The sequence below is a fragment of the Peromyscus leucopus genome, chromosome 19, assembly GCF_004664715.2.
Source record: "Peromyscus leucopus breed LL Stock chromosome 19, UCI_PerLeu_2.1, whole genome shotgun sequence".
NCBI lineage: Eukaryota > Metazoa > Chordata > Mammalia > Rodentia > Cricetidae > Peromyscus > Peromyscus leucopus.
In genome coordinates this window covers 68,011,388-68,033,596 of record NC_051079.1, presented here as the reverse complement: position 1 = coordinate 68,033,596, position 22,209 = coordinate 68,011,388, and the positions used below count along the sequence as shown (strand labels likewise).

At 48.1% G+C, this 22,209-nt stretch overlaps 1 protein-coding gene and 1 long non-coding RNA gene across 4 annotated transcripts in view; one reads left to right on the top strand and one right to left on the bottom strand.

The window, feature by feature from the left end:
* The window catches only part of Ctdp1 (CTD phosphatase subunit 1), a 64,590-nt gene that overhangs the window by 11,966 nt on the left and 30,415 nt on the right, over nt 1-22,209 (top strand). For 2 of the 3 annotated variants that reach the window (XM_028872007.1, XM_028872008.2), the window contains exons 3-10: nt 496-589; nt 1,189-1,317; nt 3,132-3,282; nt 6,652-6,742; nt 8,647-8,813; nt 9,917-10,963; nt 12,567-12,708; nt 14,009-14,218. In XM_028872007.1, coding sequence (XP_028727840.1) covers nt 496-589; nt 1,189-1,317; nt 3,132-3,282; nt 6,652-6,742; nt 8,647-8,813; nt 9,917-10,963; nt 12,567-12,708; nt 14,009-14,218 — 2,031 coding nt within the window. Of the gene's footprint in view, nt 1-495; nt 590-1,188; nt 1,318-3,131; nt 3,283-6,651; nt 6,743-8,646; nt 8,814-9,916; nt 10,964-12,566; nt 12,709-14,008; nt 14,219-18,019; nt 18,169-22,209 lie in introns of all 3 variants that reach the window. The other variant, XM_028872010.2, reaches the window with a different exon arrangement.
* On the bottom strand, nt 18,305-19,324 carry LOC119086291. Its single transcript, XR_005089545.1, has 2 exons — nt 18,994-19,324; nt 18,305-18,482 (listed from the first exon to the last, which is right to left on the bottom strand). It is a non-coding gene; the product is annotated as an uncharacterized LOC119086291 (long non-coding RNA).

Genomic DNA, 22,209 nt, shown 5'->3' with positions numbered 1-22,209 from the left:
TTCCTCACAGTTGGGACTGCAAATCATCTTCTACGTCTGGAGCACCCCCTCCCTCTCCACACACACACACACACACACACACACACACACACACACACACACACACAAAACCCCATTCAGGATGTAGCACAGCTTTGGACACTGAACCTGTTTTTCTAATGCTCTTTGTAGCTGACCAAGCGGTCTCTGAGCTCTGTTCATTCAGCAGTGTAGGTGGGGGTGGCTGTCACTATTTTTGTTTCCATGTAACTGCCGTCGATTTACATGGAGAATTGACTCTTGCACTGAGCATGTGGCTGGCATATCTGACTGCAGGTGTGACCTAGAGCTCAGTTTCTCGTGTTTTTCCTATTTTTAAAGAAGGCAGCATTCACTTTGCCGTCTGCAGACAAGTGTGCTAGGATAGAAGTGTTGGTGACCACCTGCGAAGGCATGTCACTCACAGTTAGATGTGCCTTCCACACGGTTAACCAGGTGCTCTTTCCACATTCACAGGTTGCAGAATCAAAATGGAAAGCAGCAGGTACCACTTTCTACAGCAACTGTTTCCATGGTCCACAGTGTGCCAGAGTTGATGGTGAGCTCTGAGGTAAGAAGAGTAGCAGCCACTGGGTTCTTTAGGGGAACTCTGGAGCATGTCTTGGTAGACATCATTTTATAGGCAACCCTTATCTGGAATACTGCTTTCTAAGACGTGGAAGCTGCCTTTTTTCTTTTCTCATTCATTAACAATGTGTCTACACGGATACTTGGAAGCCCCACAGCTCTTAGTTTTATGTGTTGGTGATCTTCTTGGTGCTGCCAACACAGCAGCAGGGGTGTTGAGTTCCCTCCCCTTGAGCCAGACTTGCCTAGAAATGCTGTGGTGTGCCGGGCGTTGGTGGCGCACGCCTTTAATCCCAGCACTCAGGAGGCAGAGGCAGGCGGATCTCTGTGAGTTCGAGGCCAGCCTGGGCTACCAAGTGAGTCCCAGGAAAGGCGCAAAGCTACACAAGAGAAACCCTGTCTCGAAAAACCAAAAAAAAAAAAAAAAAAAAGAAATGCTGTGCTGGGCTGCCAACATGGAAGCAGTAGTGATGGATGCTAGGGACCTGTCTGTGTGCTTTTTATTAATAAAATTGGATTTTATTAGTATTTATAAAGTATACTCATACTTTGCCATTTTTCTCTTTTCCTTTTTGACTTTAGCAAGCTGAAAAACTAGGAAGGGAAGATCAGCAGCGACTACATCGAAACAGAAAACTGGTCCTCATGGTTGATTTGGACCAGACCCTGATTCATACAACTGAGCAGCACTGTCCCCAGATGTCCAACAAAGTGAGTGACACCAGCTTTCCCGTGGTAGCTGTCACAACAGTCTTAGACCCTATGATTCTATTTCAAAGTACATTATCGTGTTTAAGTGAGTTCCTGTGATCACCTAGAGAGATGTGGGAAACAGGCCCATCGCATATCTGTGTCTGGGCTGGTCCAGGCAGCACTGAAAGTGGCCACTTACTGTTAGCATGGAGCTTTTGGGTGAGGTTCACACTTGCTGGGGTCCACAGAGTTCAGAGACCTGTAAAGACAGTGAGTGGGGACACAAGGAATGCTGTTGAGGGCATGGTCTTGGGAAGAGGTCTTAGGTGGAGTTCCTCATTTCTGGATGTCTAGAACAAGAGGCTATCTGGGTCTGTGTTTAAGAGAACCTAGGAGTCCCCATGAGGGAGTTGAATTCTCCAAGGTGACATAGGAAGTAGCCAGGTGTGGAATCACATTCAGGTTGAGCTTGAATGGGAAATCAGCCACTTGCTAGCAAGTTGAGGTTCAGGAGTGAAAAGCTTTTAGTGCCTAGTAGAGAAAGATAACCTAAAGCCTGTAGTCATGCATACTATTAACAAGGAAGGCCTGGCTAGTGTCAGTTTGTCGGGTTTTAACATATGAGCTGTTGGGAAGTGACACATAGACTGTTACTTTAGATTCTGGGTACATTACAGCTTTGTGTGTGTCCTGCTGTTCCTCCAGGTCTAGGGATGAGAAGGCGCTAGAAGCTAATCACAGCCTAGGCTATGGGTCACCAGAGAGCTAAATTCCTTTGCTTGAATGAACTGCTGTGGATATAATGGTGGTATGAATAGTGACCAGTGAAAATAATGTAATGACAAGAGTGTAGGTAGAGTTTCGTGAAGATTAGCCTAATGTGACTAGAGTTCTGCCTCCACAGCACAGCTTACACTTAGACTTCCATTAGTTATCTCTGCGTACCATGGCGTGTTACAGGACAATATGCACTGTCCTGTATGCAGTATCTGGTGTGATAGAAGTTCTTACTGAATAGTGTATGGTTTCATTCACACCGCCTGTCTGGGTAGTGAGTGTTCTGGAACGTAGATGGCATGTAGATGGAGGGAGGCCTTTGCTCCTGTGCATCTCAGTGTGGGTTGCTGTGGTTTTCTTTATTGTGCCTTTGGAGTTGCACATTTTGAATTAGTTCAGTAAGATAGCTTGAACCAGTTCTCAACTGTAAGGGATCTGGAGAACTACAGTGTGTGTACCTCTGTGTAGGGCAATGGTTCACAACCCCTTTCACAGGGGTCACCTAAGACCATCAGAAAACAACATTTACATTGTGATTCATAACAGGAGCAAAATTGCAATCATGAAGAAGCAACAAAATAATTTTATGGTTGGGGGTCACCACAACATGAGGAGCTGTATTAAAGGGTCACCACATTAGGAAGGTTGAGAACACTATAGGAAGATTTAGGCAGGACCAGCCTTTACTAATATCAGGCTATCCTGGTTGTGATTATCACAGGTAGTTATCATGGTGATTGATCCTAAATAGTTACAGGTGGTTATAGGTACCAGGTAGTTTATAGTAAGTAGTGTCATGGACATTTATAATTATGAGAGGTAGTTATTGCAGCCTGTCATTACAGTGGCTGGTTGGCATAGCCATGATAGTTAGTGGCATCCATCATCATGGACCTTCCCATGCCTCACTCAGGCAGTATGTGGCTCTCATGTGCCCTGTGCAGTTCCTCATTTAACTTGGGTGTCTGCAGACCCTTGCAGGGCCCACAGCTCTACAGATGCTACCTGGGCAGTTCTCCCTGCATCCTCTTCTCATTCTTGCCTCTTCTTTACAGGGCATCTTTCACTTCCAGCTGGGCCGGGGGGAGCCGATGCTGCACACCCGCCTGCGGCCCCACTGCCGGGACTTTTTGGAGAAGATCGCCAAGCTGTATGAGTTGCATGTTTTCACTTTTGGCAGCCGTCTGTATGCCCACACGATTGCAGGTCAGTCAGGCACAGTGTGAGGTCTGCAGTGAGTGTACATGGCACGGTCTTTCCTGTTTCCAGGGTCTGTCTTCAAAGCAAGGAATGGTACAGAAACTCAGGGTTAAGACTAGCAGTTGTAGTGGGAAAGTTGACTGGGACCATAGGTGAATGGAAAGAGAAAACTTACGTGCGTGTGTTTTCAAAGGTAGCTGACTGAAGATGGCTTTGGAGCTGTGTTGTCCAAGTGTGTGCCAAATGGTGTACTTGAGGACTGAGTGACCTTTGCTTGTCTTGGTTGGACATGAACTGCTGGCAGTCACTTCCATGTGCTCTTAGTGTGCAGTGGCCACCAGGTGGCAGCACTGTCTGGGGAATGAGTTCTGGCTAGAGCCAGACAGGAAGTTACCACTGAACCACTGTACATCACAGTCACCGCCTAAGTGATGAGGCAGGACACATTTCATTCCAGCAGGCTCGTGGCACCTGAGTAGCAATTGCAGAACTTGTTCAAGGGAGCACTTTAAAATCCAAAGTCCTGGGGCTCAGGAGATGGTTCAATAGGTACAGCTCTTTTTGTGCAAGTGTGAGGACCTGCGTGCAGACCCCAGCCCCCACTAAAATCAAAATGGACAGCCAGTTTCTGAACCGGTAAGATCAGATACCCTGTTTCAAAACAGCAGAAAACAACAAAAAGCAAAAAAGCGATAGAGGAAGAAGCCCGGTGTTGACCTCTGGCCTTCACACATGCATGCATGGGTAAGTGCACACACACACACACACACACACACATCAAAGATACAGATTGATCTCTGTCTTTATTGATGGAATTAGTAGTTTAGACTCTCGTTTTAGTCTTTAGTTTCTTTGTAGCCTGTGTTTTTAAATAGGCTTTGTCTTTTAGGTGAACTTTAGGTTCACAACAGAATTACAGAGATTTCCCATATACATTCTCCTTCCACAGACTCTGCCCCCACTACATACCCCCTACCCTTAACACATCCTGCCTCCCCACTGTCAACAGCTCCCACCAGAATGTGTACTTAGTAATCTGTGGGTCTACACTGATACTGTGTTTGCCACAAACACTGAAGCCATATGTTGAAGCTGATTCATATTGTCTTCGATTCAGTGTTTTGAGGGTGTGATTCCTGTGTACCTGGGACATAGGATTTGAAGATTTGTGTAATTGTGTAAGAGGAAGGTAAGCCATCTCAGACCAACAAAGAAGAACCCTGTGCTCAGACTGCATAGTCCAACCTTTAATCAGCAAGGTGATTATTAAGAGATGGCCTTGGGAGGTTATGGAAGTGACCTCAGGACATTAGCTTGTCATTTCCACGCTTCGAAGGCATAGTGAGGTGGTACCACACCAGAACACCTACCACCTGTCCCTGGACTGGAGCTGCTGATGCCTTGATCTTGGGTTTACAGCCACTAAAACTCTGATGTGTAGATCGCTGTTGGCTGTCAATTACCCAGTCTGCAGTAGTTGGCTGTGGCAGCCCCAAAAGCTAAGGCATCCCTATATAAAAGTAGATCCACACCCAAGCTTGTGGCTTTCCCATTGAAACCCTCCTCTCTAGGTGGTAATTAGTGACTCATGGGCTAATAGCAATAATGGTGCAAGCTTTAGGCAGGTGACTTGGGCAGACATCAGCAGAGTTTAATGAAGAAAACATCCCAGTGCAATGAGCATTTTCAGACTTTTAATTTTTTTTTTTTTTGGACTTTTAATTTTTAAGGTAAAGCTGTCAGAAAAGTTAAAAATTTGAACTGTTCATCACTATCATCATGTCCACATGTATTCCCTCTTCTCTTGCTTGGGGTGTGTGTGTGTGTGTGTGTGTGTGTGTGTGTGTGTGTGTGTGTGTGTGTGTGTGTTTTACATAGTTTGTCTTAAGTGTACATACACATTCATGCCGTGTTCTTCTCGAATAAGAGTCTTACATCATTGTGGTTGTTAGTAAACCTGTGTCACATAACTGCATAGGAACCATTTCTTTTTGAACAATTGCATTCATTTCAATCTTTCTTCATAAGAAAAACGTCCACTGAGCATCCAACATGAACGAACTTCTCTCTTTAGATTGGCTCCTGTGGGTGAGCACGTCAGCACCCGTGCCTCCTGTCCATCTAGTAGCAATGCCAATATTTATTTGGGGTCTTTTAGATCTTATCCTAGTTACCAAGGACAGTTGCTGGACAAATCCTAGAGCAGCAGTTCTCAACCTGTAGCTCGAAACCCCTTTGGGGGTGGAAGATATCAGATAACTTTCATTACTGTTCATAGCAGTAGCAAAATTACAGTTATGAAGTAGCCATGAAACTAATTCATAGTTGGGGGTCACCACAACCTAAGGGACTGTATTAAAAGGCCACAGCATTAGGAAGGTTGAGAACCACCGGCCTAGAGTCACTCTTCCTTGTAGATACTGTGTTTTATTGATCTGACCATATAGACCCAGCAAGGACCAGAATGAAGGAGACTTAAGGACCGTGCCAGTACTGAGCAAGAGGACATTTGCTTAAGCAAAACCACATCCTGGGTTTCATCTGGGTCACCTCTTCATTAGTCCTTTTGACACTCAGCCAATGTGATACTGCATCAGGTCCGTGTCAGTAAGGCCCCAGTGATGAAGATAAGAATGAATGAATGCCAGGCTGCTTTCAGACCAGCAGCAGGAGAGCGTGGGGTTCCTTGCTGCCTTGACAGTGTCTGTACTGACGGTGCCCACCGTTGACGGTGCCACACCGTAGCAGCCAGCTAACAACCCTGGCTTTGTGGGGCTGCCAAAAGCAAATCCTGCTGCTCTGAGTCTTCTGTGCTAGGCAAGCACTTGTGGCTTTAGCAGAGACTTCCAGCATCTAGTTCTTCTGAAGCATGTAGGACAGACTCGGACAGCAATATCCAGTAAAACTGGAGACAGTATCTGTAAGAACCTAAGTGTGAAATTCTCCCAGGAACACTGCACTCCAGAGCCTGAGGACAGCTGTGGACAGGGTGTGAATCCAATGGCAGATATTCCTGTGGCATATTCTACGTGCAGCACACTTAGCACAGTGCACATCAAGGTGACTGGACACTAGTGGGAGGTGGTTGGGCCTTAGGAAGTTGGCTGAGCGAGGTCACTAGGGCAGTGTCCTTAAAGGAGGGAATACTGGGACCATGCTCCTCCTCTCCCTCCTCCTGTGCTTTGTGCAGGACAGTTGCATATTACAGATTGCTTCAAGTTAAAGTTACTGTAGACAGACAGCAAGTGTGGCTTTGTTTTAGAAAATCTGGCACATATAAGAGAAGATCAGACTCAAATGAGCGGGTCTCAGCTATACCGGTCACAGTGGAGTGCTGTGTGCACAGTGTCAACTTTGCCCTTTGTCCTCTTACAGGCTTTCTGGACCCTGAGAAGAAGCTTTTTTCTCATCGAATATTGTCTCGAGATGAATGTATTGACCCATATTCTAAAACAGGAAACCTTAGGTATGTACTTGGCTGAATTACCTTGGGAACAGCTTACTATTCAGTTTCCTTTTTAAAATTTGAATTTTGAGCCAGACAGTGGTGGCGCACGCCTTTAATCCCAGCACTCAGGAGGCTGAGGCAGGTGGATCTCTGAGTTGAGGCCAGCCTGGGCTACAGAGCAAGTTGGAGTACAGCCTGGCCTACACAGAGAGACTCTGTCTTGGGGGAAAAAAAGAAAGAGATCGAATTTTGAGAATCAGTTTCAGAGGGTCAGTACATGGTCATCATTGTGGGGTGCAGGACAGCAGGCCTGGCATTGGGGTACTGGCTGAGAGCTCACATCTGGGCCTGGTCTGGGTTTTTGAAACCTCCCAGGCCACCCCCAGTGACATAACCTCCTACAACAAGGTCACACCTCCCCAAACAGTTCACCAGCTAGGATCTAAACATTCAGATACATGAGCCTATGGGGTCTTCTCCTCCATCCACCACAGCCCTAAGGAGACCCACTCCTTTCTGCAGCCTCCAGTCCTGTTCCCTCCTCTGGACCGTACAGTTATACAACTACCCTGAGGTGGTTCTTCATTTCTGTCTTCACCACCTGGGGTGGTGGTCATCTTTCCCTGCATGGGATGCATGTTGGCTTGCTCTTCATCACTCACCCATCTGCTTCCATGTCTGCCTTCACCAGCTGACCTGGGAGAATAGGCCTTGAGTTTCAGGCCTATTTAGAGGCCTGGCTAGAACTCACTATTGCAGAGACAGGAAGCAGTGACTTGAGAGGTGTAGGGTTGGGGCTCGTGAGGCAGAGTAGCCTAGAGGAGGTGAAGGGCTCACAGGAGCAGCAGTGTGACCCCAGCAGCTGCCAGAACTTCACATGGCCCTCTGAGGTGAAGGATGAGCAGACCAGTGCCACCATCTCAGAGTTATAATTCAATAGCAATTTCCTGGGAGCCATTCCACTAATACATATAAAACCCAAGTCAAATAGCCAAAGTGTTACATCTTTCCTGTTTCCCCTTCTTCTGTCTTGTTATCTTTTTGTTTATTTCTTGTCATTTCTAAGCTTCTGTGACAGGGCTAGCTCCTACTCAGTCCTACTTGGAAAGCATTGTTGTATCTGAAATTTTTCACTTTGTACAAGATATTTCCCATTTCTACCAAGAAAGGGCCATGACTACCATTCTTATGCATCGAGTGGCATTTGTTTCTATAGTGTTTCTTTCAAGACCTGGACCATAGCAGTTTTGTATGCCAGCTGAAGGGGGTGGGGCTTGTGCAGGCATCCTCTTCTGGTTTCATTTTTAGATCAAGGGATCCACAGAGACTTGAAAGCTGTGTGCTGTTATTAACGAGAAGAGAAGAATGTGAAGTGTTTAGTTGAAACAAGACCTCACTTTGACTAGCTGACGTAGAGGGGGTAGACTGAAAGCATGGGTTTGTGATTCATCAGCACACAAAGCTGTCTGCAGGGCGGGTGCTAGACTCCAGGGAACCACCCCAAATAGACGTATGCTGCCACCTGTGGTGTGGACAGCTGGCCATCCACTCTAGGGTGCCAGGGGAGCAGTTGGCTCTTTTACCCTGGCTGTGTTTGTGAATGTGGTCTGACCCATTTGTTTACAAGAACTGAATTTTCAGAGTTGCGTTCTGACCTGTGACTGAAGTATTATCATCTTTAAAAGTTTTCTTAAGGAGAGCCAACAGTGGAGAAAAATATTTAATGTTACTTTCTCTGGACAAAAAAAGTATAAATTGTGAATTAAGTGAAAGTTTCCTGTTATAGCTTGCTTCTTTTTAAGGAGTCTGCTGTTTGCTCTTTATATGTAGTCGAATGTCCTAAACTTTTATTTTTAGCAGAATAAAAGATTATTGCAAGTGGCAAATCAATGTTTGTGTAAACTGCATGTTTTTGCTTGTAGAAATCTCTTTCCCTGTGGAGACTCAATGGTTTGCATTATTGATGACCGAGAAGATGTCTGGAAGTTTGCCCCTAACCTTATAACTGTGAAGAAGTATGTCTACTTTCCAGGCACAGGTGATGTGAATGCACCTCCTGGGGCCCGGGAATCTCAGACAAGAAAAAAAGGTGGGTGATCCCCTTCCCAATGTGAAATTAGCATTTTGATAAATTTTTATCTTTTTTTATCTCTATAATGACTTGTAAATTCAATATTCACTTTATTCTTGTTTGCTTTCTATTTGTATTTTAATTTTCCCGAGGCAGTGGGGTTTATGTAATGAAAAATAGGATATTTAAAAGTCATATTAGGGCCGGGCAGTGGTGGCACGCCTTTAATCCCAGCACTCGGGAGGCAGAGGCAGGCGGATCTTTGTGAGTTCTAGGCCAGCCTAGGCTACCAAGTGAGTTCCAGGAAAGGCGCAAAGCTACACAGAGAAACCCTGTCTCAAAAAAAAAAAAAGTCATATTAGGGCTGATGATATAGTTTCATGGTATACTGCTTACCTACCTTTCACAAGTCCCTGGATTCAGTCCTTAGTACTGGAAGGGCGGGGGCAGCAGCAGATAACATACTGCTCTAAAGTTTTGCTGGCTGTAAGATTAAAGATGCTGGCTGAGTAACTGTGATGATGCTACATTTCATCCCAGGTTTCCTTAAGCAATAGGACCAGTGGATTCTATATCCTATAGAGGAAGTGAGGTGCAGGATACAGTTGTTCCCTTTGTCAGAACCAGCCCCAAGCAGGGACTCCATCTATTGCCTGCATGGAGACTGCAGGGAACTGTGTCTGCTGGGCACATGTGAGCCAGAGTGTCTGAAGGAAGTTTATATTTCTTTTTCCTCCCTCTTTTGTTTTTTGAGACATAGTCTTTTTATGTAGCCCAGACCCTCTACCTCAACCCGAATACAGGGATTACAGATGTGCATCACCAAACTCAATTTAAAGTTTTGGTTTTAAGAGTTTGTGGTGGATTTTAGTTTTGGGGGAAATGTTTAGAGGCATGCCATTACTCCTGTAGTCACTGAAGTAGAAAAAGAAGGTAGAACGTTTTGGGGGCCTTGTAGATGAGGCCGTTGACCGGGAAAGCCATGCCTGCATGGGCTGTAAAGGTCTGTGCTTGGCCACAGGCCTGAGCTAGAGGGCAGACAGTTCAGACTGTCCTGGAGATGGGTGTGGTTTAGGTTTGAAAGTATTTACTACCATTAAGTAACAGTAACTTTTTTTTAGTAAATCACTCTAAAGGAGCTGACATCTTGGAACAAGCTCTGTCAGTGAAGGATCCTGAGGAAGGCAAGCCTGCTTCTGGGGTGGAGCAGAGCAATGGCCTTGGGAAGACCTCCCGGGAACTCAATGGTGGCGAGGCTGTACCAGGAGCTCTCCCCAGTAAAACAGACGAGAAGGATACCTGGTCCCTCCCCCGGGCCTCTCCTAGCAGCAGCCCCCGCGGCCAAGAGCTGACGGAAGCTTCCGAGCTCCCAGTGTCTTGTGAGTGGGACAGTCGGACCACAGCAGGGAGGCAGCCCCCTCAGGGCGACTCCAGGCAGGATTTGGATTTTGACTTGTCCAGTGACAGTGAGAGCAGTGAGGGCAGCAGGTCCGAAGGGCGGAAGTCGTCCTCTGCTTCCTCCGATGGGGAGAGCGAGGAGAAGAGAGGCCACAAGTCTCCAGCCACCCAGGACAGAACCCAAGTTCCACAGCAGGGGGCACCCCCTGACCCAAGTGTGGGGAGACCTACAGCAAGCCCCTTGGGAGAGTCTGGCTCCAGCACCCACCTGCATGACAAAGGATCAGACCTGGATACACAGGAGGAGAGTGAACGGGACAGTCTCTGTGGCCTGGGCAATGGCTGTGTGGACCGGAAGGAGGCTGAAACAGAGTCACAGAACAGTGAGCAGTCAGGTGTCACTGCGGGCGAGTCCCTGGACCAGAGTGTGGGGGAGGAGGAGGAAGAGGACACAGATGATGATGACCATTTGATACACCTCGAGGAGATCCTAGTCCGAGTCCACACCGACTATTACACAAAATATGACAGATACCTCAAGAAGGAGCTTGAGGAAGCTCCAGATATACGGAAAATTGTGCCAGAGCTCAAGAGCAAGGTGCTGGCAGATGTGGCTGTGATCTTCAGTGGGCTGCACCCAACAAACTTCCCCGTGGAGAAGACTCGGGAGCACTATCATGCTACGGCCCTGGGAGCCAAGGTCCTCACTCAGCTGGTGCTGAGCCCTGACGCCCCAGACAGGGCCACTCACCTCATTGCAGCTCGAGCTGGTATGTGCCACCGTCTCTGACCCCTGGGGTAGGGACATACAACCAGCCTGCTCCCGGGCATGCATGTACCTTTTGTGCTTCGACTTGGTCTCTTTCTGAGGCTAGATCATGATGGAACACTCTTTATAATCATGACACTTTAAAAACAGGGTGACTGGCTAGGGAGAGAAATGAGTTGATCAGGTGTTTGTCACACAGGTGTAAGGACCTGAGTTGGGATCTCCAGAACCCATTAAGCCAGGCTCAGTGGCTTATGTCTGGAATGTCTGTGCCCCTATAGTATGATACAGTGACAGAGACAGAGAATCCCAGAAGCTCGTCTCGAGGTGGAAGAAAAAATACCATCTAAGGTTGTCTTCTGATCTCCACATTTGTGTGTGGCACCTGCACACACACGCAGACACACACACTCAAGGGTGATAATTGACTTTGCGTAAAGGTTTTTCCTGTACACACTTCACCTGTCTTGGGTCCCTAAACAGTCACCTTCCTGTTTTGTGTGACATGGTCATGGGTGCTGCTGTAAGAAAAGCTCATAGAAAGCCAATAGCAGTTTGGCTTTCCTTCATAGAGCTCACGCACACTGTCTAGGCACTGCTGGTCCCCTTGCTGTTTCTCAACAATAGTCCCTGGGCTAGAGTTCCTCACGCTTCACCTCCATGCTCTGCACGCCTGTCGAGGTGGCTCATTCCCATCGTCTCCCTGCAGGAGACTCCCTGCTTGTGTGACTCTGGCTTCTGACCATGATGTCATCTGCTCGGTAGAAGAGTTAACACAGACTAGAGGGAAGCTGACAGGCTCTCTGGCCCCAGCAGCATCTTGTGTCTGAGGAGGGAATGTAGCAGCAATCTTCCTCGAGAACAAAGGGGGTTGTCCTTCCAAAGCATTGGGAGTACAAGTCAGGTCCCCCCTTGGGTTGTGTCTGGGTGTGCATCTGCTTATGTAGGGACCGTCCAGGACTTGGTCCATATCTCTATTTTGCCTGGTTCTGAAGCTCTTTTTCCGTGGACACTTGAGCCGTTGGGACGATGTAAGGTGTGGCATGTTGTCATCCCACCATTTCCTTTGAAGAGAAGGACTTCCTTGAAGCCACAGCCAGGGGCTCAGTTGGCCATCCTACAGCACAGGGTCCCTGAGCCTTGTACAGACCAGCTGTAACACATCAGGACGGGGCAGGAGCAGAACGGGAGTCACTCGGTGGGTGACCAGGAGCCCTCCAGGGAGCTCTTGCCATACATAGGAAGGACAAAAGACGAGGCAGGGGACAGGGCCAGGACAGGGCCAGGCTGGTTAAGGAAGCCCTGGAGTTGCAGTGATAGGTTGCCTCAGTGTGGGGAGAATTGACAGGGCCTCCTGATAGATCTCTTGCTATGGGTGGTGCCAGAGCTCAGGTAATAAACAAGCCTGGAGGGCCTCAGGCTGTCATGGGGCTACCTTGAGGATTAGAAAGTAGTTTAGCTACAGAAATCTTGTTGGTAGAGGTTCTAGCCCCCAGTGGTGAAGAGGATGCTTGGCTGTAAACTGCCGTGCAGCTCCATCCTAAGGAATATCTAACCCCCACTCTGGTACACCAGGCAAGCAGTCTGACATGTTGTCTCTGCAGGCACAGAGAAGGTGCGCCAGGCACAGGAGTGTAAGCACCTACATGTGGTCAGCCCTGACTGGCTGTGGAGCTGCCTGGAGCGCTGGGACAAAGTCGAGGAGCAGCTCTTTCCACTCCTAGACGATGATGCCCGGGCACACAGGTAGGCTCGCTCCCCTCCATATCATTCCACGCTGCCTTTCTTCCATGAGGTACCCAGCCACTAGCAGGCATCTAGGTGTGGCCTGCATGATCTTCCCAAGCTGGGTCAGGAGTGTCTGCAGACTTAGTTACACTTCAATCCAGCAGTGTTTTCAGGTGGCTGGATACAGTGAGGAGAGCCTTGTTGTTCAAGGGTGTCCATCCAAGATCCATGACATATGAGTTACTTGTCCTGATGCTGTGACACAGGACCTGACCAACAGTTTAAAGGGGGAAGGAGTCTCTTCTATCATGGTAGGGATCTGTCGCAGGAGCTTGAGGCAGCTAGTCATGCTGTTTCAGCATTTTAGGAAGAATGATGTTGGTGCTCAGCTAGCTTTCTCCTTCCTGGGTAGTGTAGGACCCAAGCCCAGAGAATCCAGAGATGGTTCCCCACATACCTTTAGGGTGAGTCTTCTCTCCTCAATTAACTTAATCAGAATAATCCTTCACAGGCATGGCCAGAGGCTTCTCCTAGATGGCTGTAGATCTGCACAGTAGTCATTATTACCGTTACGAATGCCACCCAGCTCCAAAGCTGCAGTGCTCCTTAGAGGGGGCGTCCACCCTGGCCGTGACCTCTACAGGTGATCTTATAAAGATCCAGAAAAGCATCAGCTCTGGGTTTTCTTTTAGTACAGTTCCATGTGGGATTCAGGAGTACATCCTAGTTTGCATGTATTTCTTCAGGGTTGATATTATACAAATTATATGAAGGAACCAAAGGACGGGAGGTGGGATGAGGGCCATGGAGCAGGTCTGCAGAATTACTCCAAGAGGAAGATATATGGAAAAGGGAACTTCGCATCTTATGTGTATTTGTGATGAGAAACTTTTGGTGTTGGGGTCAAGTGGCAGTCAGTTTCTGTTGAGAGTAGCTTTGAGCATTGTCAGCTCAAGCAGCTCTCAAAGTGTGAAGTACAAAGAACTGAAGTTGTCCTGCTGAGGTAAAGGCTTCCTCCAAGCAGGCCCTGCTGCGCAGCAGGCTTGGTGATGCTGGTGGTTGAGCATCATGTCATTTTTACACATCGTTATGTTCTAGAATTCCAAGTTGCAAATCTTCCATCTTAAGCTGAATTCAGTCAAGAATTGAAGAAGCTTTTCATTTGGAGCCTAGCCAGTAGTTTGTGGTTGTCCCTGGTACATATTGCCACCTCTCCTGCATCCACATCCTTAACGTTGCTGTACATCTCTTTCATCTTGTGTCCGTGGGCCATGTGTTATTGATAATACCATTCATGGCCCTTACTCTCATCCCACAGAGATAACAGTCCTGCAGCCTTTCCAGACAGACAGAGTGTGCTCCCAACAGCCTTGTTCCACCCAACACCCATCCATTCCAAGGCCCACCCTGGCCCCGAGGTTCGGATCTATGACTCCAACACAGGCAAGCTCATCCGGATGGGCACCCAGGGTCCTGCACCAGCTCCCTCCAGTGCCCCACTTATCCATGGGGAGCCTTCCTCCTTCAGGTACGTTGTGGCACTTGGAAGCTTCCTTTGCTGAGAAAATAGGCATCTGAAATGTTAAAGCTTAGCTTTCTGAACCTGTTAAGATGGTTGTGCTGGCCCAAGTGGTGTTGGAGGCTCTGTTCAGTCCTGAGTTTGTGTTGGGGCTGCCTGCCTGACAGCGGTGATTTCCAGTGCATAGAGCACCTCCCAGCTTGCGCTGGGCTCTTCTGGTTATTCTGCCAAGTCTTGGGTTACAGAACCAAAAGTAGAGGAATCTTGCTTTAGTTCTGCAGTATCCTATACAAGTCATGTGTCTCTACAGAGTGCTCAGTGCTGGCAGGGTATTCAAGAGTATCGTGGGGTGCCCAGCAGAGGAGGGTGCTCTCACTTCCCTCGTAGATCAGTCCTCAGGCCAACCTGTCCTACAGGCAGGCAGTCTTGGCCCCCTGGACTCTTCTACATACTGAGAGAAGACACTTTGTCAGAAGGGTATGTGAGAGCACTGAGTAGATTAAAAGTCACTTCTTGCTTGGGTTGGTGATGGCCCACAAGCGACAGCCCCTTATTACCCCCTACTTTCTCTGTGCAGTCTTCGTCACCCCCATCCCTCTGAACCCCTCAGACTGCCCTTATATACCCAAAGCACATCCTGCTTGTTTAAATAAGGAGTCTAGAGGTTGGGGGCAGTAGATACAGTGTTCAGCTTGCAGTGGGCATGTAGTCCCCTGCCCATTCCTCTGTGATCCTCTCTGCAGAAGCAATGAGATCATTCCTGGTACTCGCCCTATGTGCTCAGCAGCCCAGAACTGTAATGCTGTTCGTTCTGCTCCGATTGCAATGCTTTATATGTTTTCAGCAGAGCAGTCTTAGGGCTGAGCAAGAACTTGGTCCTGGGTGGCCCAGCCTCCATGACACACAGGCAATAGGAAGTAGGATTGGCACAAACAGAAAAGCCAGGATCCTCATTCAGGACTGGTGTGAAGCGGCTTTCTGCTTCCTCGGTGCACGCTGACTGCACCTGCTGCTCTGCAATCAAAACAAAACTTGTTTTCTTCCAATTGGTCACTACATGCTGGAGCTGTCCACTTGCTGCTGCTTCTAGTCTGTACCATCATATCACCAAGGTGGGGTCGTGGAGGTCAAGGTTGCGGATATTTTTAACTGTAGTACAGCGTGGCAGTAGTGTTGCCACAGCATGCTGCCCTTTGCCCTGACACCGAGAGAGTAGACCTGTATGCCCTGGGGAGGTGGGGGGACATATCCAGCAGCTGTCCTGGGAAGCTAATGGATAGCAAGAGCTTGGGAAGGCGGCCTAGCCTCTCTGGGTGTGGCTCACTATCGGAGTACACTTGAGCAAACTGCCTTATTATGTCCTTTCCATCCTTTCTTTTCTACTGAGTTCTTCTTTGGAGAGGGGGTGTAAGGGGTAGGTTTGTCATGTGAAGCCCCCTACGTGCTTACAGGAGAGAGCCATGGTTAGTACCATGCTGCCACAGCGTCCCTCCCTGTGCAGGACCGCATTTTTGAGTGGTATGGAGTACTAGGTGTTTTCCTCCACAGCAGGCACCTATGACTCAGACATTTATTCCCTGTCTATGAAATTAAGTTCAATGTAGATTGGCTGTACATTGTTTTTCTTGAAATTTTTACATTCAGTTTGAGTCTCCTTTCAGATTCTGTTGTGATTAATACCATTTGGCAAATTCTCCATACTCTGAAGTGTTACCTGGTCCCAGAACACAGGGACGGCAGAAGTTTCGGCACCTCCTGCCACAGCCCCAGCCAAGCGTGACTGCTGTGCTGAGCCCAGCAGGTGTGAGGTTGCCGTCACACACGATCCTAAGTCATCTGTGTGTGTTGCGGTGTGAGAAGTCTGAGTTTGGTTCAGAGCACTGTATATATTTTACTGTCCTAAGGTGAAACGGTCACTCTTTTGCCAAAGTGTCTTTAAAATGGTGAGGCTATCCTCATCTCTGAGGTCTTGGTTAGAAAATAAAGAGGATGAATGTGCACAGCTGGCGTGGGGGTATGCTGTACCCCTAGAACCCACATAAATGCTGCACAGTGGTGTGCATCTGCAGTCACACTGCTGGCCAGGTGGAAACAGGCAGATACCTGAAGAAGTTCAGTGACGAGCCAGCCTGTCTGAGTCAGTTAGAGGCCTTGTCTCAGACTTGTAGTGGAGGGTGGTTGAGCAGACACATGATGTGTCGGCCTCTGGCCTGCACACATGCACCTACTTGTACGACCATGTTCATCTGTCCATCACATCCACGTGTAGAAGAGTGCTGTCCCCTCGGATGGGCAGCAGTGACACCTTGTTCACCGGCTTGTCTGTCATCTCACGGCTTCTGCTTCCGTGCACACGTGACGGTGGAGGAGAACCACAGGCACAAGGCATGCCAGCAGTGTGGAAGGGCGGAAGTTGGAGGCCAAGGTGGGCTGGGGCTTCTAAAGAACCTTCTAGCAAAGCTGCAGAGCAGAGTGTGTGCTGTAACAGAAAACATAAAATCACATGGGTACAAAACAAGCCCAAAAAAAGTAAAACCACAGGGAACTTGTTGGCCATGGGTCTGCATACCCTTCATGTAGGACGCAGATGCACCCAGCTGGAAGTCAGGGCAAGTGTGGTCTTCGGACTGACCTAGATACTGGAGCCCAGGTGGTCTCAAGAGGGGGCTCTGTGGCAGTGGGGAGAGGTTAAGCATTCAGCTTGTAGGAATTGGGGGTGTGTGTGACGAACATTCGCCCCCACACGTCACCAAGTACAAAGGCTTTATTCCAGTGCTGCCTGTTCATTCAAACGTGAAGTGTGCTTGTGTTTCGCTGAGGCTGTTTAAGTGAGCTCAGCACTTGGCTGAGCTCTGGCAGTGTTTACTGAGTATGTACCCTTTGACCCAGGTCCTGATTTAGGAGCTGTGCTCTAGAAGTAAAAGCAGTAGCTGAGGGCAGTGGAGTGGGGGACAAGATTTGGAACTCTAATTTCTTTCTTGCTGAAAATAATCATAACACTGTCACAGGAAACACTGATACATAGTGTTGGGAGCAGCCCAGTGACCAGCTGGGCTATGGCCTGTATCCACACTGGTGCTATTCTCTGGGCTGCTGTCGTGTGAGGCCTGAGCAGCTGTACCCTTCTGAGCTGAAGGGACAGACACAATAGGGAGTCGAAGCCACCACAGCCTCCAGGATTTGAGAAGCAAAGCTGAGGGAGGGGAGGCCCAGAAGGAGCCTGGTGGGATTCTGGAGTTGTGAGTCCTTCCGGAGCCTCTCCGCCAACAATATCTGTGGAGGGAATGTGCCATGGTCAGCCCAGAGAAGCAGATGGGTATGGGAAAGGGTGGAAAGATGGAGAACTCAGGTAGGATTCGAGAAGATGTGGGCCTTTCCTGGGGTCGTGGAGGCTGGGCACAGGAACCTCAGTCCCTATGAAGCTGTGGCACACCCACTCCAGAGCTCTGTGAACCCACCCTCTGGAGGTGGAGGATACTTTACATGGGTATAGTAGGTTAATCCCTGGAGCTAATGATTGGCTCTCTGGAGGTCAGAGGTTGGGGTTGGGTTTTGAAGTTCCAGGTCTCAATCTTTCTAGGGACTAGCCCTGTTCTGAAGCCATAGCACACCTCCATGGACACTCCAAGGTTTTGACTTTTGTGTCAGGAACCGGGAACGTGCTCAGATTTCCCCTTGGAGCAGAGTCTCAGTGGTCAAGGGGTGCACATTTCCGTGGCTGTCTGTTCTGCAGTGTTACTATAAGCTGATAAGGGGCAGGAAGGAGCTGTGATTGAAGGCTGTTTCTGAAATTGAGTTTCTGAATTGCAGTTGGACAGCAGTGCTTCCAGAATTTAAAGTCAGGATGTGCTGGTGTGCACCTGCGCATCACCTGTGCAGTCTGCTTCCCACGCTGCCGAAACCAACCCAGCCTCTCTTTATTTCCCCTTACATAAAAAGCAAAGGCACCTTGTCTTAAGGTGAGTACAGTGTTAGGTACAATACTGTTTTTGTAATTACTTGGCTTTGTTTGAAGTGTGTGTCAGTAGACCAGGGATATCTAAGACAAGTGAAAAGTAATCAAGTGTTGTCTGAAAAATAATTTTGAGTATGGTAGGCTGAGCCTCAATAAAGCTTTTAATATGGCAACAGAGAAAGCAGGTTCTGAAAGGTGAAGCTGCCTCGTGCAGCTGCAGGAACTGGTCTCTGGCAGTGCATACTGGGAGGTGACTTTCGCTGGTGTTTTCTTCTTTTGAACCTGGAAGTGTCTTGTGCACCCAGGTTCCAGGCTGTCCTGTACATTAGAGGATAGTAATGAGTCATCACTGTATTGGTTGTAGACCCTGTATAATGGACAGTGGCTTTGTATAGTCACACTGACAGGTCATCTCAGCCCAGTTCACTTGGGAGGCTGCCAGGTAACCTGTCAAGGGCCCATACTTCTGCTGTCCACACTTGAAAGCACAGGGAACTTGGAAGCGCCGCAAGGTCAGCAGGTGTCAGAACTACTTATTCCTGACCCTGATTTCAAAAACCGATGAACTGACCAGTTTACATAAGGACACATGGGGTCCCTGTCCCTTCCTCTCCACTGCTTACCAGTCTGCACACAGAGAACTGGATGTGTGAGGAGCAGGAGCATCCAAATGCAGAAGAATGCTTTCCTTGTGGGTGGCCGTGTCCACTGAGGAATGTAGCTGAGGGATTTGATCCCACTCTGATCAGACCCACTCTGCCATGACCCCTTCTTTGCTGAGTGAGGAAACCTAGCATGTTTTTCCTAACAACACCTTGTAGAATACTACCTTTTGATTTAAATTAGAGACGTCCTTCCCATCCTTGTTGGACTTTACTTCCTTTCTGCTGAGTCTCATGTGCTGAACACTGAACAAGTAAAGTGTGCTCTGGTTCAGCTCTCCATGCTGGTGGTTGGCACCTGGTGACTTTGTTTTTAATAGTCCTACCCACCACAATTCCAGACATCCACAGCGGCCTTTGCAGCCGCTCTACATCTTTGGCTGTAGAGCGTCCTTGGACCCATCCCAGCATAGTGGAATGGACCACTGTTCAGCCATCTTACGGCCTGTAAAGCTCCTGCTTTGTCTGTCACAGGGCTCCTGTGGCAGCTACCCTCATTCTGGGCCTGGAACTCTGTGCAGACCCATTGTGACAGGGCACTTAGCAACAGCACCAAGCACTATCCTTGATGACCATTGTCACCCAGGCTGTGAAGTTGTAAGTTTTGTTTGGTACTTGGTGGCTAAGAGTACAGCGGAGTCTCCCAGACTTGTCACTGAGTGAAGTCAGGGACATCTGCAGGCACTCCTGAGTGACACTCAAGCGTAGTAAATGTGTAGTTTGAGACAGGCTGTGTCCAGTTGCTAGGTGATGTCCATCTGATCCCACTCTAACTTGGTGTCTGAAGCAGGGTGAGGTACAGATCCCCACTGGCCATGTGTGGAGGCGGATCCCTTGGCCTTATTGAACTTGCTAAGATGACAGGGTCCCATCTGGAAGCGAGAGCCCAGGGAGAGGCCAAACATGGCTCTCTGAGGGGCACTGAGCTATGAGCATTCACTGACGATGATTACTCTCGGTGGAACGACTGTGCCCAGTCTCAACTGAATTGTCTGGTTATTACTGTTAACGGAAGCCTTTGTGTGCTCTCCACTTAAAGGAGCGTTTTCTCAGTCCACTGCAGCCTGTCTGTCCACCTCTCCACGGGCCTTTGCTAGAGTGATAGGTTTTTACTTTGTGAAGTTGTGCTTACCAGCTCTTCTTCTTCTTCTTCTTCTTCTTCTTCTTCTTCTTCTTCTTCTGAATTGTGTCTCATTGTCGTTTATTGCTGATAGCCCAACCCTGTGTTTCTCTGGTGTTCTATTCTCACATTTGCATATACTGAAATATGATCTGTTTTCAGTCAGGGTTGGGTTTTTTAGGAGGATGGTGTGGGGGGCGGGGTTTGGTGTGTGTGTGTGTGCACACACCCACAATGTATGTGGAGGCCAGAGGTCAGTGTTCCATATCATCCTCATTTGCTCTTAGCCTCATAGTTTAAGACAAGAGTCTGTCACTAAACATTAGCTCACCAGTTTAGTCAGCAGACTGGCCAATGGATTCCAGACATCTGTCTGTCTGCCTCTCCGGCTCTGGGATTAAAGGGGCATGTGTGTGGCTGTGCCAGGCTTTTACAGGGCTTCTGAGGATCCCAATTCAGGTATTCGTGTTTGCATGACAAACACTTTGAGTCTTCTTCCCGGCCTGAGTCACTTTCTATAGAAATTGGGAGAGGTCTTTTTCAATGGTGGGATTATTGGTTAGCATTTTGAGACAGTCTCACTTTAGCCCAGTGTGACTTGGAACGTGGCTGTCCTCCTGCTGAAGCATCTCCACTGGAATTACAGGTGTACATCTCCACACCCCACTAAGCTGGGAGATTTTCTTGCTTCAGTCTTTCTTGTTGAAAATGTCATTTTCTCCCCTGACCTTCATTTGCAGTTCTCAAAGACACTCAGAGTCCATACATCTCTGTGGATCTGTTTCCTAGTTCTTTCTGTTCTGTTGACCGAGGATGCACCTCTCTTTCAGTCTTGGGTGGAGCACTATCTTGTTGCTAAGCTATTGAGAGCTGTGGGGTTTGGTGCCTCCTCCTTGTCACACTGGGGAGGGTCCCTTCTTCCTCCCCTCTTGCTCTTAGACAAACTTTCCTTACTTGGTGGCTGTGAATGTTTTAAATGATTGTGTATATTAACTAATATGGAGTTTTCTTCTTGACCTGCTTCTACATGGGTGGTTAACCTTCTTTGCCCTTTCTTTATTAATTTATGCACTTAGTTCTTAGAGGGAAGGTGTGTGGGCTTGTGGGACGTGCCATAGAGCAAGTATGGAAGTCACAAGACAACTTACAGAAGTAGTTCTCTTCTTTCACCATGGAGGTCGTGAGGATCAAACTCAAAACTCAGGTCAGCAAGTTTGGCCACAAATACCTTCATCCAGAGCATCTCCCTGGCCCATTGATTGGTTATAAAACAAAAAACATCCTTGAACTCTTGGAATGGAGCTGTGTTTATGGGTTTGTAAGTGTTGGCAGGCATACCAGCTATGCGTCTGTGACATCTTTCCGATTCTATGCATTTTCCCATGCCAGTGTGACTTGTTAGTGTTCTCTCCATTCCCTTCCTTTGCTGAGCCTGTAGAGAGCTGTCTCTGTTTCAGTGATACTGACTGACCCTGGGGTGCCCCTTTTTGCCCTGATGCAAGGAATCTTGTCTTTTTGCATGTCAGTCTTGCTGGAGACCTCTTTCTAAAACCAGTTATTTGCAGTTGTGAGAGAGGCAAGAGGATCAGAAGTTCAAAACCATCCTAAGGCCAGCCTAGACAACATGATACTGTACAGTCTCAAAAACAAAAGAAACAGCAGTTATTTAATATATTGACTTGTGGTTGTTTCCTTCTTCTGTTCAGCTCCATGGTTTCTATTCTTTATCATCTTTCTCCTGCTTGCTTGCTTTCTTGTCATTTGTTCCAACAGTCGAATGCAGTCCAGGAGACTCCTTCAGAGCAGGGTCCTCTGTAGCGCCCTCCCCTGATCTGTCCTGTATGTCCTCCAGACTCTTCCACAAGAGAGATCCACAGTGGGCTCTCTGTTCCCTTTGCCTGCAGTAGTCTTGACTTTGCTCCATTCCTGATAGTTCTCTTCTAGTCTAAGGATCCAGGCTAAGAGTTCTATTTCAATCCTTTGGAAACATCTGGTCCTCCTGGTCTCTGAAACTGATAGGCAAGCTCTAGTGTTGGCTTTCTTTTTCCCTTTAGGAACACGTAAGGCGTCTTTCCTCACACTGCTTCCAGGACACTTTTTTGGGGGGCGGAGGGGGACAGAGCTTTAATTGTCTGCTATGTGGGCTGGTGTGGATTTTGATACTCTGTGGAGTGAAGGATTCACTCAGTCTCTTAGATCAGAAGGTTTATGTCTTATGCTGGACCAGGGACATTTCAGCCATTGCTGTTTGGGTTCATCTCTG